General features: G+C 46.3%; 1 protein-coding gene across 5 annotated transcripts in view; it reads left to right on the top strand.

Moving 5' to 3' along the window:
- Positions 1 to 13,611, top strand: part of Myo1b (myosin IB) — a 149,445-nt gene that overhangs the window by 87,692 nt on the left and 48,142 nt on the right. For all 5 annotated transcript variants that reach the window (XM_057758574.1, XM_057758573.1, XM_057758572.1 and 2 more), the window contains exons 8-9: positions 10,771 to 10,869; positions 12,540 to 12,643. In XM_057758574.1, the coding sequence (XP_057614557.1) occupies positions 10,771 to 10,869; positions 12,540 to 12,643 (203 nt within the window). The remainder of the gene's footprint in view (positions 1 to 10,770; positions 10,870 to 12,539; positions 12,644 to 13,611) is intronic.

Raw genomic sequence — 13,611 nt, 5'->3', positions numbered from 1 at the left:
AGCCGTGAGTCACACCAGCGTGGCTGGCTTTGTGTGCCTTCTTGGTCACCGAGCCAGGGAGCCCGGCCCTCCCCTGATGTTTCTTTCTCCTTTGATTTCAAGTTTCATTTGTGTGGAAATGAATTATAATGCAGAGGTTTATGTGACCCTGGCCATTATCTTACTATCCTCTCGAATGTTCTGGGTTTTAGGGTCACATGACCAGACCAATGCCTATAGAGATTCATTCATAGAGTGAAAATAAGTAGTCCGCACTAGACACAGAAATGGCAGAGCTGTCTAAAGTGTCCAGAACACCGTCATTGGCTTGTTAGAGTAATGGTTAGAGTGCAGGTGCTGGGAGAGGCCTGAAGAGGGTGTCGGCTCTCCTGCAGCCGGAGTTCCAGTGGCTGTGTAATCCTCATTTAGCTGCTGGGAGACTATCTCATGTCCTCCAGAATAGCGTTGGGCATTCTTAGCCACCAAGCCGCCTCACCAGTGACCCTCTTTAAGTGATCTGAGACCTAAAGTGGAGAGGAACTGGTCCAGCAGAAGAGGAGATGGGTAGCCAAGAACCCTGGAGCTGCCAGGGCTTTGTGAGCTTTTCCTGATGCTGTGCAGAAGTTGGTGTTAGGAGCGATTTATGCATACCATGTAACGGAACTCGTGGCATGTGTTGGGGGTAGGGGCACGAGGGATGAGAATAGGAACACACTCGTATACTTAACAGATGTTCGCGACTGTGTGGAGGTCAGAGATCAATGCCAGTGGCTTCCTCATTCACTGTCCACCCTGTATTTTGAGATGAAATTTCTTACTGAACCTGGAGCTCATACATCTGGCTCGACCACTGGCTAGCACATCCCAGAATTTTTCATTTTTTTGTCTTCCTGCTGTTGGGAGGCTGCTTGTTCATCCCAGCCGCCCAGAACTGAAATAGTCACACAGAAACTATATTATTTAAAGCACTGCTTGGCCCATTAGCTCTAACTTCTTATTGGCTAACTCTTACATCTTAATTTAACCCGTCTCCATTAATCTGTGCATCACCTTGAGGTTGTGACCTACCAGCAAAGTTTCAGCACGTCTGTCTCCAGTGGCAGCTCTGTGGCTTTTCTCTGACTCCGCCTCCTTCCTCCCAGCATTCAGTTTAGTTTTCTCCGCCTAGCTCTGTTCTGCCCTACCAATGGGCCAAGGCAGTTACTTTATTAACCAATGGTATTCACAGCATACAGAGGGGGAGTCCCACATCATCTCCCCAGTGATATTACAGGCACATGCCATAGAGCCCAGTAGCTGAACGAGTCGCTGAACTTTAAAACGAAAGCCTCATCATTGTTCACAGATAGGACTAGCATTTCCTCATCTTTCAAATAACGGAAGTGAGTGGATGGACTCTGGTTCTTCTGCTTCAGCATTTTTGCGGTACTTAAGTGGTTTGACTTTTCCTTTTGGTCCGCCTCACTATATACTGTGCTGTGCTGTGCTTGCGCATGGCAACGGCGCTGTGTGCTTGTGGGAATGTGGCGTTGTGAGGGAAGTAGCTTGAAGGGAAAGTTCTAATGTGAGAAGAAATTGGGTAGGATACTCCCATTTCGATGACATGATTTTCTAGGCCAACTACGGCAGCGGAAGTACTCGGGTAGCATGCATCTCCTCTAGCCAGAAGCAAATGATGATGGCCCCTGCCACGCTGCCTAGCCAGACCCTGTGCAGGGTATATCAGCTGATGAGAGCTGTCTCGGGAAGGGGGTGGCTCAAGTTTAAGGCCACCATTCTCAGAAGCAATTCATTTTAATTCGGCAAACTATTCATAAATCCTTAGTGCTTTCTTTTTATAAGGCGAATTAACGCTAGTTATTGCATTATTAATGCCACTTAATACAGTAGCTGGGTATTACATCGATGGTAGCATCGGACTTATCCTTTCTTTATGGAACTTGCAACTGAACATTCTGGAATGATTTAATCAATAGTGTTCTTGAGGATTCTGTGAAGATAATTAGGAGTTAGTTGCTTCATTATCAGCATGAGAAAATAACTTTGGATTATCATTTAAGTTCAAGTTCTAAACATAAGTCTCTTCCTGACGAAGATCTTCAGAAGATTCTTACAGTATCCATGGAAAATAAATACCAAACACTTGGTGTCCGTTAAGACCAATATGTCTGTGCGAATGAGTTTCATATGGTCTTGGTTACAGTTTGTTCCCACAAAAAAAAAAAAATTACATTGAAACTCGTAAGCGGGAACACCCCGGTGGTTAAGAATATCCCTTGCTGTAGAGAGGGAAAGCACACATTAGTGGTGGGACAGGAAATTTCACCCCATACAGGCAGGGCTGACTCATGCGGGCCATGGGAGCTGCCAGGCTGGCTTTGGGGCATGTAAAGCAGTGGTGAATCGCCGGGGTTCTTGCCAGACCCTGACGCGTTAGCTTCTTGCAGGCTGGAGAAGAGCACGGGCTTTAGAAGAGATGCGTTGCTTCTTTTCCCAGCAGCCACTAGGAAAAGCCCAACTTGTCAATGGCTCAAATGATCACCCCGAGTTGTTCAGGCACCCTCTAGACGGTTGTACACCCGGGAAGTGGAGAGCAAAGGCCCCCAACTCATCTCCCTCCTCCTAAAGAGGGGTGCTCTTAGTCTGGAGCACACTTGAGAGTTCCAGAGGCCTGAGGGCAGTGTCCTTAAGAAGGACGTGTAATTAAAATGGGAGGTGGCAGAGGCTTGCTTTCTTTAATAGAGAAGATGAGACACTGGGAGCGAGTGCAGACGTCCCACTGACCTAGAGCGGCGCCTCTAGTTGGCTATGGCTTGCTGCTTGCTTACTTACTAATCAGGTGCTTGTGGCCGAAGATTGCTGTGTTGTAGTGCTCTGAACTGGAACCTTTGAGAAACTAGTTTTTTGCTTCTTTTATAATACTCCCAGGCATCTTCTCAAATCTGTGGTGCTTGGAAGCAATTTAGACCATGGAAAAACATGATCTAAATCTGCTCAGAGACCAGCACGGAGAGTAATCTGCTCTGGAAATAGGCTCTGATTTCAAGTCTAAAGTGCAGACTAAAGACGCTGACCGCTCTCACCCCCGCTGAGTGTCACAGAAGCACACCCTGGATGTCGTGTTTCAGCATTTGGGGCTTTTGCTTCATGCACACAACCCACTGGTTTCTCATGTGATCACCGATGTCTATACAAGAGACAGCAAGTTATTGAAGTTCTCTGGCCCTCCCTGACTTCATCCTTGCAGTGGGAATAATCAAGCGTGTGTCAGGCTGGACCAGGGTTAGTTCTGTATTTATAGCTCCATAAAGTGCCTGGTACATAGTAAACCCTCAATAAATGTCTATTTCCCACTATTAAATGCTGACTTGTTTATTGTCTGTATGGCCTTTCACCAAATACAAATTCTGTAAGTGCAGAGACAAACCAGCAACTGAATAAATCTGACATCTCTCTCTCTCTCACACACACACACACACACACCCCACATATACACATCCCCCACATATACACACATATATACCCCACATATGCATACATACATACATGCACATACACACACACATGCATACACATAACGCATACGACCCCCCCATATACACACATATCACACACACCCATTGCACACACACTTCACATACACATACAACATACACACACCCCACATACACACATACCCCATGTATACACATATACTACACAAACATACACACATATACCACATACACACACTGAATATCATATGTGATTTTATGCGTTTGAAATTTTTAATAAGCAAAACTCCAGATTTAGTGGGTAATTTTATCTATATGCCTTATTTTGGGGTTTCTGGGGGTTGAAGGTAGGACCCTCTTCTTATGCACTCTCCCACCAAGCCGAATTCCAGCTCTTTTTTCACTGTTTTCCGTGCTCACCCGGCAGGCAGCCGGGGAAGATGCACTCTGCGCGTCCTGGGGATGGAACTCAGGTTTCTAGACATGGTGTCTTACACCTTTCCCCCCTGGACCACCTCACGGCCCAGCAATTTTATTTTAACAGCCTCAGTTGGATAGATTTTTCGGGAATGGTCCCACTAAATTCTCATTCTGTGTCTCACCTTTGGATTGTCCCATCGTCTTTGACTCAGGACTTGGCCGTGAGGTTTGTCATAGTCTGTGGAACAGTTGTCGGGGCGGGGGGTAGCCAGACTTGGACTGGCAGCATAGTGGAGTTTGCCTTTGCTTTCTCTGGAGTCTCTCTTCACGACAGTGTGCACAGACATCTGTTTGGTACAGAGGAGGGTCATGAAATGGACTGCCTGATGTGTTTCTATCAGGTGTCTCTCAGAGAGCCAGGAGCGAGCCCAGGACCATCAGCCATGCTGGCTTCAGACCAGACAGAACCACTCAATGCTTCAAGCTACTGAGATTTAGAGTACTTTCTCCCACAGTCCACACCAACCCATGTAGGCAGTCTGGACGTGGGAGGCCAACTGGAAAAGAAAAGACTCTGTTATAGATAAAGCTGAGGTCGAAGAGAGTGGCTTTGGGTTTGTCACCTGAACACATAGGTGTGCTCATAGCTCCCTGGCAGTTAGAAGTCAGGGAGCCAACGATGGCACTAAGTGTTCATGATTTCTCCCCGTGGCTATCGCCCCAACTGTCTCGCTGGACTGAAGAGCGAGGTCATCGTGTATGTGGTAAGCAGAACCCAGAAGGACCCAATCTGCGTCCATGCACCTCAACCCTAGGCCTTACCGTGCAATTGTCCCTCCAGTCCTGGGGAGGAACGATGAAGATCGTTGGGGACATCCCCTGCAGAGACATGAAGGACAGGAAATGAACCGGCCCTCCGCAGAAGGCTCTCGATTGCTTTTCTCTTACATTTCTATAGAATTTATGGCGTGGTTGCTTCCTGCTTTTGTGTGTCGTCTCCCTTGGGGTGTATTGTTTAGCCTCTATGCTGTGTATTGGTAACACATGGAACATGGTTTATTTTTTTACATTGTATGAGATTTATAGCTTTGTTCTTCTGTGTCATATCTCTGATTTCATCGATGGCAAACCATTGAGAAACTGCCTCATCTAATTCATTCTCGAGGAAACTGATCTTATTTGTTTCTTGACAGCGTATGGATTTGGAGAACCCTGTAGGTCAGTGGTTCTTAACCTTCCTAAGGCTGTGACCCTTGAATGCAGGTCCTCACGTGGTGGTGACCCCTGACCATAAAAATTATTTTTGAGCCGGGCGGTGGTGGCTTTAATCCCAGCACGCCTTTAATCCCAGCACTCAGGAGGCAGAGGCAGGAGGATCTCTGTGAGTTCGAGACCAGCCTGGTCTACAAGAGCTAGTTCCAGGACAGGCTCCGAAAACCACAGAGAAACCCTGTCTCGAAAAACCAAAAAAAAAAAAAAATTATTTTTTTTGCTACTCCATAACTGTAGTTTTGCTACTGTTCTGAATTGTAAATATTTTTGGAGATAGAGGTTTGTCAAAGGGGTCGCGACCCATGGGTTGAGAAACACTGCTATTGATGAGTTAATCCATTCTTGGGAGCTGGTTAATATCTGTCTACCAGTCAATAGTGTCTGCTTCTAATCTGCCGTATTTGGGACCACTAACCGTTAACAAGTTAGGAAGTGCATGTTATCTTATTTGTAAAACTAGGGCTGGGCTTTGTGCGCATTTTGATTTTTTTTCTCTATGTGTGTATGTGGTGGACACGTGTGTTTGTATGTATGTGTGTATGTGTGTGTGGGGGTGGGGGTGTGGGGGGAGGGGGTGCATGTGTGGGGGGGGTGTGGAGACCTAAAGTTGATCTCAGTAATGGTCCTCAATTGTTCTTCCTCCTTACCCATTGAGACAGTGTCTCTCAATCAGACGCCAAGCTGGCCAGCATGGCTACCGGAAGCCTTCTTGGATATAATTACAAGCATTCGGCTATGCCTACCAACCCTTATGTGAGTCTCCAGTATTCCAGGATCTTTAAAAGGATGGTATTGATTTAAAATCTGTGCCCTAAAAGATAAGTCAACCCACATTCATATTTAGGATTGTCCAGTAAAAATATTGAATTCTGCTCAGTATTTCCTGGTAATTGGGTAGTTGGAGGGGAGGTAGGTAATAACCTAAGACAGGGAGAGAAATAGTTAAAATCTTATAATGATAACTACTTATAAGCATGTGTATTTGTATTAGCCTTTTGCTGTCATGACGGCATACGTCCATTAGATGCTACTCTGAGGTGTTTTCTCCCAGGTGTTTGTCTCTGAACCAGCAATGGGAAGGCGTGGGGTCTCAGGGGCAGTTAGCATTTTCAGTCATGCATGGGCTTGTAATGTTATCCCATCGTCACTGGGAAAACTGAGACAAAGATGTGTCTTCATAGGCCTCTTCAAGAGCTTGAACACGCCCTTATTCTTGTTTTCTTTTTTCTTGTTTCTTTTTTGAGCTAACTGTAGTAAGCACCCACTGATGAGATATTAATTTTTTCCTTAACTTCTAAACATCCACTGGCTTGGATGGACAGTTCTAAATAAAACCTTCACATTCCTCTCCTGTCCATCTGGACAGTGACCAGAAATACTTCAGTAAAGATAAGGGACCACCGGGGACAGTTGGAGATGGGGGGGCCACCAAGGACAGTTGGAGATGGGGGGACATGGGGGACAGTTGGAGATGGGGGCCACCGAGGGCAGTTGGAGATGGGGGGGGACATGGGGAACAGTTGGAGATGGCGGGCCACCGAGCACAGTTGGAGATGGGGGCCACCGAGGGCAGTGCCCACAGCTCCTGCTTTTTCGTTCAGGGCTGCTGCTTTTCCTGGGAGAGAGATTGAATATAAAACATTGATTTTTTTTTTTCTAGGCTTGTAATCCTTTCCTTGTGCCCCGGGGTAATGAGAGTTCTTATTACCAGCCCTTCTATTCTTTTTATTCATTTTCATTCTTTCGTCTGCTTTCAAAAGCTTTCGTTTTCAGTGAGTGCAGTCGTGGGTGTTTTATTCCTCTGACGGTGTGCCCAGGGAAGGTGTGCCCAGGGAAGGTGGTCTCTGAGACGAGCGGGCACCTGTGCATCATATAAATTTTCGCTGCTAAGATGTCAGAAGCAGAGAGCCCCTGAAGCTCAGAACAGGTCCTTCTTCCGGTTCTTAGTGGGTGGTGGCCTGCTAGGTAGGAGGGCAAGTTCTGGCCCAGTCTTCCTTTGTCCCTATTCCCATATGGCTTAATAAGTTTATCTCTCTAATATGAATTTATGGCGATCTTTACATCTTGAGATGCGGTTGCATTGGGGGGTCTGGACATTCTCACGGATGCTGCTGTACCAGGGATCTGGCATTAAGTCCTCGAAATCTCCCTAGCAGAGGCCCGGCCCATGCTGTAGGCGCTCCCCTGGTGGAGAAGAACCGTGCTGAGTTCTGTTTCCCCTTCATTCAGGGTGCATTTAAGTAAATTAACATGGTCAGGTGAGAAGTCCCTACAGTGAATAGAGCTTATATTCTCTGCTTTGAGTAATTATTCAGTATAGTCTCATGCTGTTTGATTATGTTGGTACATGCACATTTAGCACAAACCACCGACAGGGAGTGGCTTCAAGGATTCGTGAATTATCTGGGGGCAGGCATCTCCTCTAATTCCTTTTCTACCTGGAAGCTTATGACTTACGTGAAAAGCCGTAAAGAACCCGAAATAGGCTCCGGGGTAATAGAGTCAGCCTTGTAAGTAGTAAAAACCTTCAACTGCTTCGCAATAAAAGCTGCCTCATTTTGTGAGAGAGTTGCTTAGTGAATTCATGGATTTCATATAAAGTCCATTTCCCAAACGTTTAAGAGTTTTGCGCTTCCCCTCCCCCAACAACGACAGAACCTAAGCATGAGCTTCAGTAACCAAAGCTCCGGGTTCACACTCCGATCAGCATGGCATGAGCCTCCTTTTCTTGTCTGCAGGGTGGAGGTGACAGAGTCAACCTCAGGGGAAGCACTCAGGGCTGCGTAGGCTCACAGGCGGAAAGGAAGTTGAAGTTCTGCCTCGGTTTCCCTTTTGTGCCTCTCCTTTTAAACACATGCACCGTGAGTCTTGTTTGAATACGGTGATCACTTCCGACCATATCAGTACATTTGTGGGTCCGCGTTCTTTGTCACATTGCTGGCCTTTCACTCGCTGGCGCTAGCACTAATGGCGATGGATCCCACAGCCATCGCTGAGCCTGACAGTCGTCGCTGTTTCTACACTCATTCTCCGTCATCAACATTTTCAAAGCAGCCGAATGCCCGGCTCAGTAGCCCGTGGGAGCCGCACAGTACAGCCGATGAGTCATGTGCTTTCTGAAGATCTTATTTTGTGTCTTGACGAGGCGTAGGAGAGACTGTGTCCATGCTGCCGAGTGTGTTTGTCTCCGTAACTGAGGTGCAAAGAGCAGGCTTGGGAGGTGTCCAGTGTGTCCAAGGTGTGGCCAAGCTCTTAGGGATCTGTAAAGCCTGGGTTCTTCACTTACTCTGCCTTCCTCACCCTCTCAGTCATGAGCAACTTGTCGTCTCCGTCTGGAAATGTGTGTGTGTGCGTGTGTGCCATGGTGCTTGTGCGGAGGTCAGATTTCCAGAGCTGGTCCTCTCCTTTGAGGCAGGGTATCATAGTCACTGATGGAGTACCAGGCAGTTAACTCTTGAGATTTTGGGGATTCTCCTCACTCCTTCGATCTCACCGGACATGCACTGCCATATCTTGGTTTTCCTTGCCTTCTGGGTATCCGAACTCTGACCCACATACGTGCTTGGCACGCACTCTGTCCTCTGAGTCATTCCCCAGCTGTCCGTGTCTCCTCTCACCTGGAAAGACTGTTGTATTGGTGTGTGTGGCGCGGTCACTGACCTGTGTGACCAGAGAAAGAAAGCCTTCCTGTTTGCCGATTCCCGGTGCCGAGTGGGCGGTGATTCCGCCGCAGGAATCTGTGTGAATGAACAAAGCAGAATATAGCCCTTGTTTGTGTTTGTCGTGTAGTCAGTTACTTTCTTCAAGGCGTGGGGACTCCTTTGAGGATTAGCTTCTCTGTGAAGAATCTGCCCCGGCTTCTTTGTTCCCGAATTGTACACTAACTTCTGCCAGGATCTTTCACAAGCTTGACCACTTGAGAAATAGCACCATACTGTCTTTTTAGTTATTTGTTTTTCTGCACTCGTGGATACATATTGATTGTCTGAAATTTCTTTTTTTTTTTAAATTTATTTATTATGTATATAGTGTTCTGAGCACCAGATCTCATTATAGATGGGTGTGAGCCATCATGTGGTTGCTGGGAATTGAACTCAGGACCTCCAGAACAGCAGTCAGTTCTTTTAACCTCTGAGCCATTTCTCCAGCCCAGAACTTTCATTTCTTTACAGATGGCGAATACTATACGCTGCCTTTACCCCTGGGTTGTATTGATTGCTTCTCACTTTTTACCCCTTCTTTTTGTTTTACCACAGTTTGGGGAGCAAGTCTTGTGACAGCTGGAGACGAACATAAACTAATCTGGAATAGATAGGTTTTGCCTCCCATCTCTTTGTCTTTTTTTTTTTTTTTTTTTTTTGACACAGGGTTTCTATGTGTAGCTTTTGGAGCCTGTCCTAGAACTAGTTCTTGTAGACCAGGCTGGTCTCAAACTCACAGAGATCCTCCTGCCTCTGCCTCCCAAGTGCTGGGATTAAAGGTGTGCACCACCACCGCCCAGCTCCATCTCTTTGTTCTTATAAGCAACCAGATGTATTTAGAGCACTCTGGATCCCCGTTCACTGTGGCTGCAGTGTTAAATTCTTCCCTCCCTGCATCCTCCAATGCTCTTGCAGAATCCACAAACACAAATGAAGATCAGTGAGTGTTCCCTCGGGAACCTTCATGGTGCTCTCCCTTTGACTTCACACCCAGTTCAATAGCATCTGGGTTTCAGTGTGTTTAGGACTAAGTGTGTCGGGAACATCAGTAAACAGAACCGATGGCTTAGAATGTCATCGCTACCGTGTTTTGTAGCTAAAAGCGTGCGTTTATAAGGATACGTCTTAAAATTAGCTTTTGCCAGCAGAGCTTGGCTGGGTTTCTGTGTCTCTGGTAAGGGGTTAGTGGGATTCTCGGCAGGAGGAGAACTGCTGTCTGCCGTTTTGTCATGATGCCTCCTTTCTGGTTTGTTAGTTTGTCATTGAGGAGTGTGGAAACTTGACGAGACCGTAAGTTTAAAGATGGAAAAGTGTCTGGAGTCAGTGAACGAATAGGGCCAGATAACACAAGATCCTCAAACTTTGGTGATCTAGAGAACCCGCTCTGATTCTGCCGAAAGGCAAAGGGCATATGTGGAGCCCAGAAGCCGCATGTTGTTGGGTGGTCTGATTTCAAATCTGGTTTCCCCAGATAGCCTTGCCTGTGTGCTCAGCTGTGCAGTGAGACCTGCTGAAACAAATACTATTCAAGAAACACTCACACACAGGGCCTGGCAGTTTGTCTGTTAGCTTCATAACTATGATGTGGAATATGAAAGGATGTGTTTCGGTGCTTATGTTTGCGACATTATATTTTTAAAACTTTAATGTGACCATTAAACGCCTAATAGGATACTAGTATTAAGAGCTATTATCCTGAACGGGTCTGTTTGGAAATAACTGCCTACGTTGGTGATTTTAGTCCAGTTGTGCTTCTGTTTCAAGGAAGCCCTTAAAATATAACTTCTTTTATTGTTTTATTTTGGTAGTGTAAAGTAACGAAAGAGGAAGCAAGGGTTGAAGCCATGGTTGAAGGCAAAACGAATTTTATACAATTTAATTTTCTTTTTTTTTTTTTCTGTTAGATCTTTTGGAGAAATCTCGTGTCGTTAAGCAGCCAAGAGGTGAAAGAAACTTCCATGTCTTCTATCAGCTGCTCTCTGGAGCCTCTGAGGAGCTGCTCCGTAAGTCCGCGTTTCTGTTTGCCTTTTATTGTTGCAGCGTTTCCTGAAGCCTTCTCTACGACACACGTTCCCTATGTTTTCCCTGCCGGCATTCTCATTTCATCTTCTGTTTGCTCCTACCGCACCCCAGCATCTCCGTCGTGTTTCTGCATCTCACCAGGGACCAAGTCATATGCCTCAGGCGTGTTAGGGGAGCCTTCTGGTCGGGGGAAGGACCACTCACACATTTAAAAGTGAAACAGAGGACCATAACACTTATGGGAAGAAAATTGGCAATGTGTAATAAAGGCCTACAATTATAGAAGAATTTTCTGAGGATTTTAAAAACCATGGGGAATGGGGTGGGCAAGATGTCTCAATGGTAAAGGCACTTGCGTTCAAGTCTGATAACCTGAGCTCTGTCTCCTGGACTTAACGTGGTTTAAAGAGAGAACCAGCTCCCACAAGTTGTCCCGACCTCTACCCCCTTGCCATGATACAGTTGCATGTATTTACATACATGCCCTCACACATGTACAGAAAATGGATAAGTGTAATAATTTTTAAAGTCCTAGGGAAGATATTTGTAGCCATGCAAGAGTTAGCCATCTGACTTTCAGAGATTTTGTGGAATTAATATAAGTTCACAAGGAAATTATTCAGTTGCTACTGGCTACGTCATCAAACAGTTAAAGCAAGAAGAGCTATGGAAAACCTCTCACACTCAGAGAGACACGCTCTGTCTGTTACTTTTCTTATTTCTGTGACTAAATACTTAGGAAGAAGCCGTGTAAGAGCAGAAGGCTAATTTGGCTCAGGATCTGAGGAACATGATCGTGTTGGCTCTTGCACCAGTTGACCGTGGGACTGCTCACATCTGGGCAGACCAGTAGCACTGCGAGGTGGATGCTGGTGTTCGTGAGGCTCGCTCTGGGCCCCATGGATGCCTCCACCCACATATTATCCAGTCTGTCCTCTCTCTCTGTTAAACCTCTCTCAGAACATTGAGAGGTGTCTTAGGCGATCTGAATTCAGTTGACAATGAAAATTAATCCTCATCACCTTGGAATAGTCAGCAATTGAGCTAGGCGGTGGTGGCGCACGCCTTCAATCCCAGCACTCAGGAGGCAGAGGCAAGCGGATCTCTGTGAGTCCCAAGTCAGCCTGGCCTACAGAGTGAGTGCCAGGACAGGCTCCAAAGCTACACAGAGAGAAACCCTGTCTCCAGAAACAAACAAACAAGCAAGCAAGCAACAGCAACAAAAAGTCAACAAATGCACCCTAAAACACACTGAGTTACCCACTCGGCATATACTAGCGGAAGCGCGGAAAGGATCAGCTAGGAAGAGTGTTCTGATGTCTAGACTTGGAATTTACTGAACTAATGAGTGCCCCCGAGAGTTGGTAGCAGTCTTCCAAAGAATCACAGAATGGTCAGTCTGTAGCCAGTCGTACCACTTTATGGGGTATATCATAATGATTCACGTGAGCCCAAAGCCAAGTTATATGAAGGACGTTTTCCACCCCTTTGTGTTTGGATATCCTCCATCACAATATTTTCCATGCAATAATAAATGCACAACAGTTACAAAAGTGGGCTTGGGAGAATCACTGCTATTGATCTCTGTCCATATTGTCAGTTTGAAATACATTTCCTGATCTGACATCGATTTGCGTGCCTGACTCCACAGAGAAGCTGAAGCTGGAGAGGGATTTCAGCAGATACAACTACCTGAGCCTGGACTCCGCCAAAGTTAACGGTGTGGACGATGCTGCCAATTTCAGAACTGTTAGGGTAAGAGGCGCCTTCTCCATGCTTTAGAATGGGCAGACCCATTGTTTAGCCAGAACCACTGCCAGTTCGGTTTTCTCTGCATTGTTGTTTATACTCACTTCCCCCAGGTTAGAGAATTCATTGCGCTTTCATTCCTGCGGGTTTGCACCCGCTCAGCAGTCCCCCTAGGTTATGAAGGCCGCATTTACCAGAGCGTGCTGTTTTTACCATTGGTGAAAAGGAGCCTGCATCTTTTATTCTGAGACTTGACTCTCAGTGTGTGTTGAAATTCCGCGTGTTTTTATAGCCAAAACTAATTCACAAATATGAAAACTGCCCTTGGGTCCTGTTAAGTCAAAAGTGTTTTCAAGCAGAAAATCCTGTTTTTCGGGAGATTTACGCGTCAGAAGAGTCCGAGTTCCTCATTCTAGAAAAGAAGCTGACTTTTGCGTAATTCTCTCTTTTCTGGCTTTATGTGGCATACACTCTCTGACATCATGGTCCCTGGGCTCTACTTCCCAGTGGGACAGCTGGAGCTGCGGGGAGGAGCGGGGCTGGGACAGACGAAGCCAGATGGGCACCCGTTAATGTTGAGTCAGAATGGAGGGGATGCGGGGTGTTTTCCTCGTTCTTGCTACTTGTGTATACGTTTGGAGATTTCCATAACACAAAGTGTCCATAACTCTCACGGCTGTATAAACTAGCGCCACACGTACGGAGGAGAGTGGTACCAGCTGGTGTCAGGACGAAAGCATTTGTAGAACTGTATACACACCCGCATATAGAAGCCATAGTCCGGGCATGATTTTTGTTTAAGACTTGCATCCAAGGCCAGCTCTGTAACCACTCTGCCTGGCACATGGCCTGGCACTCAGTGCACATTTGTGAATGAGTGAGTGTCCCTGGCACCCTCCAGGGTTCTTCTTATCTGTGAAATAAGCAAGGGCTGTTTCTGTTGTTGAAGGCCGTAGAAACATTGTGTTTGGTTT

The sequence above is a fragment of the Chionomys nivalis genome, chromosome 26 (genome assembly GCF_950005125.1).
Source record: "Chionomys nivalis chromosome 26, mChiNiv1.1, whole genome shotgun sequence".
NCBI lineage: Eukaryota > Metazoa > Chordata > Mammalia > Rodentia > Cricetidae > Chionomys > Chionomys nivalis.
Note: the sequence above shows the minus strand (reverse complement) of the source record. Positions and strands in the feature narration are given on the sequence as shown.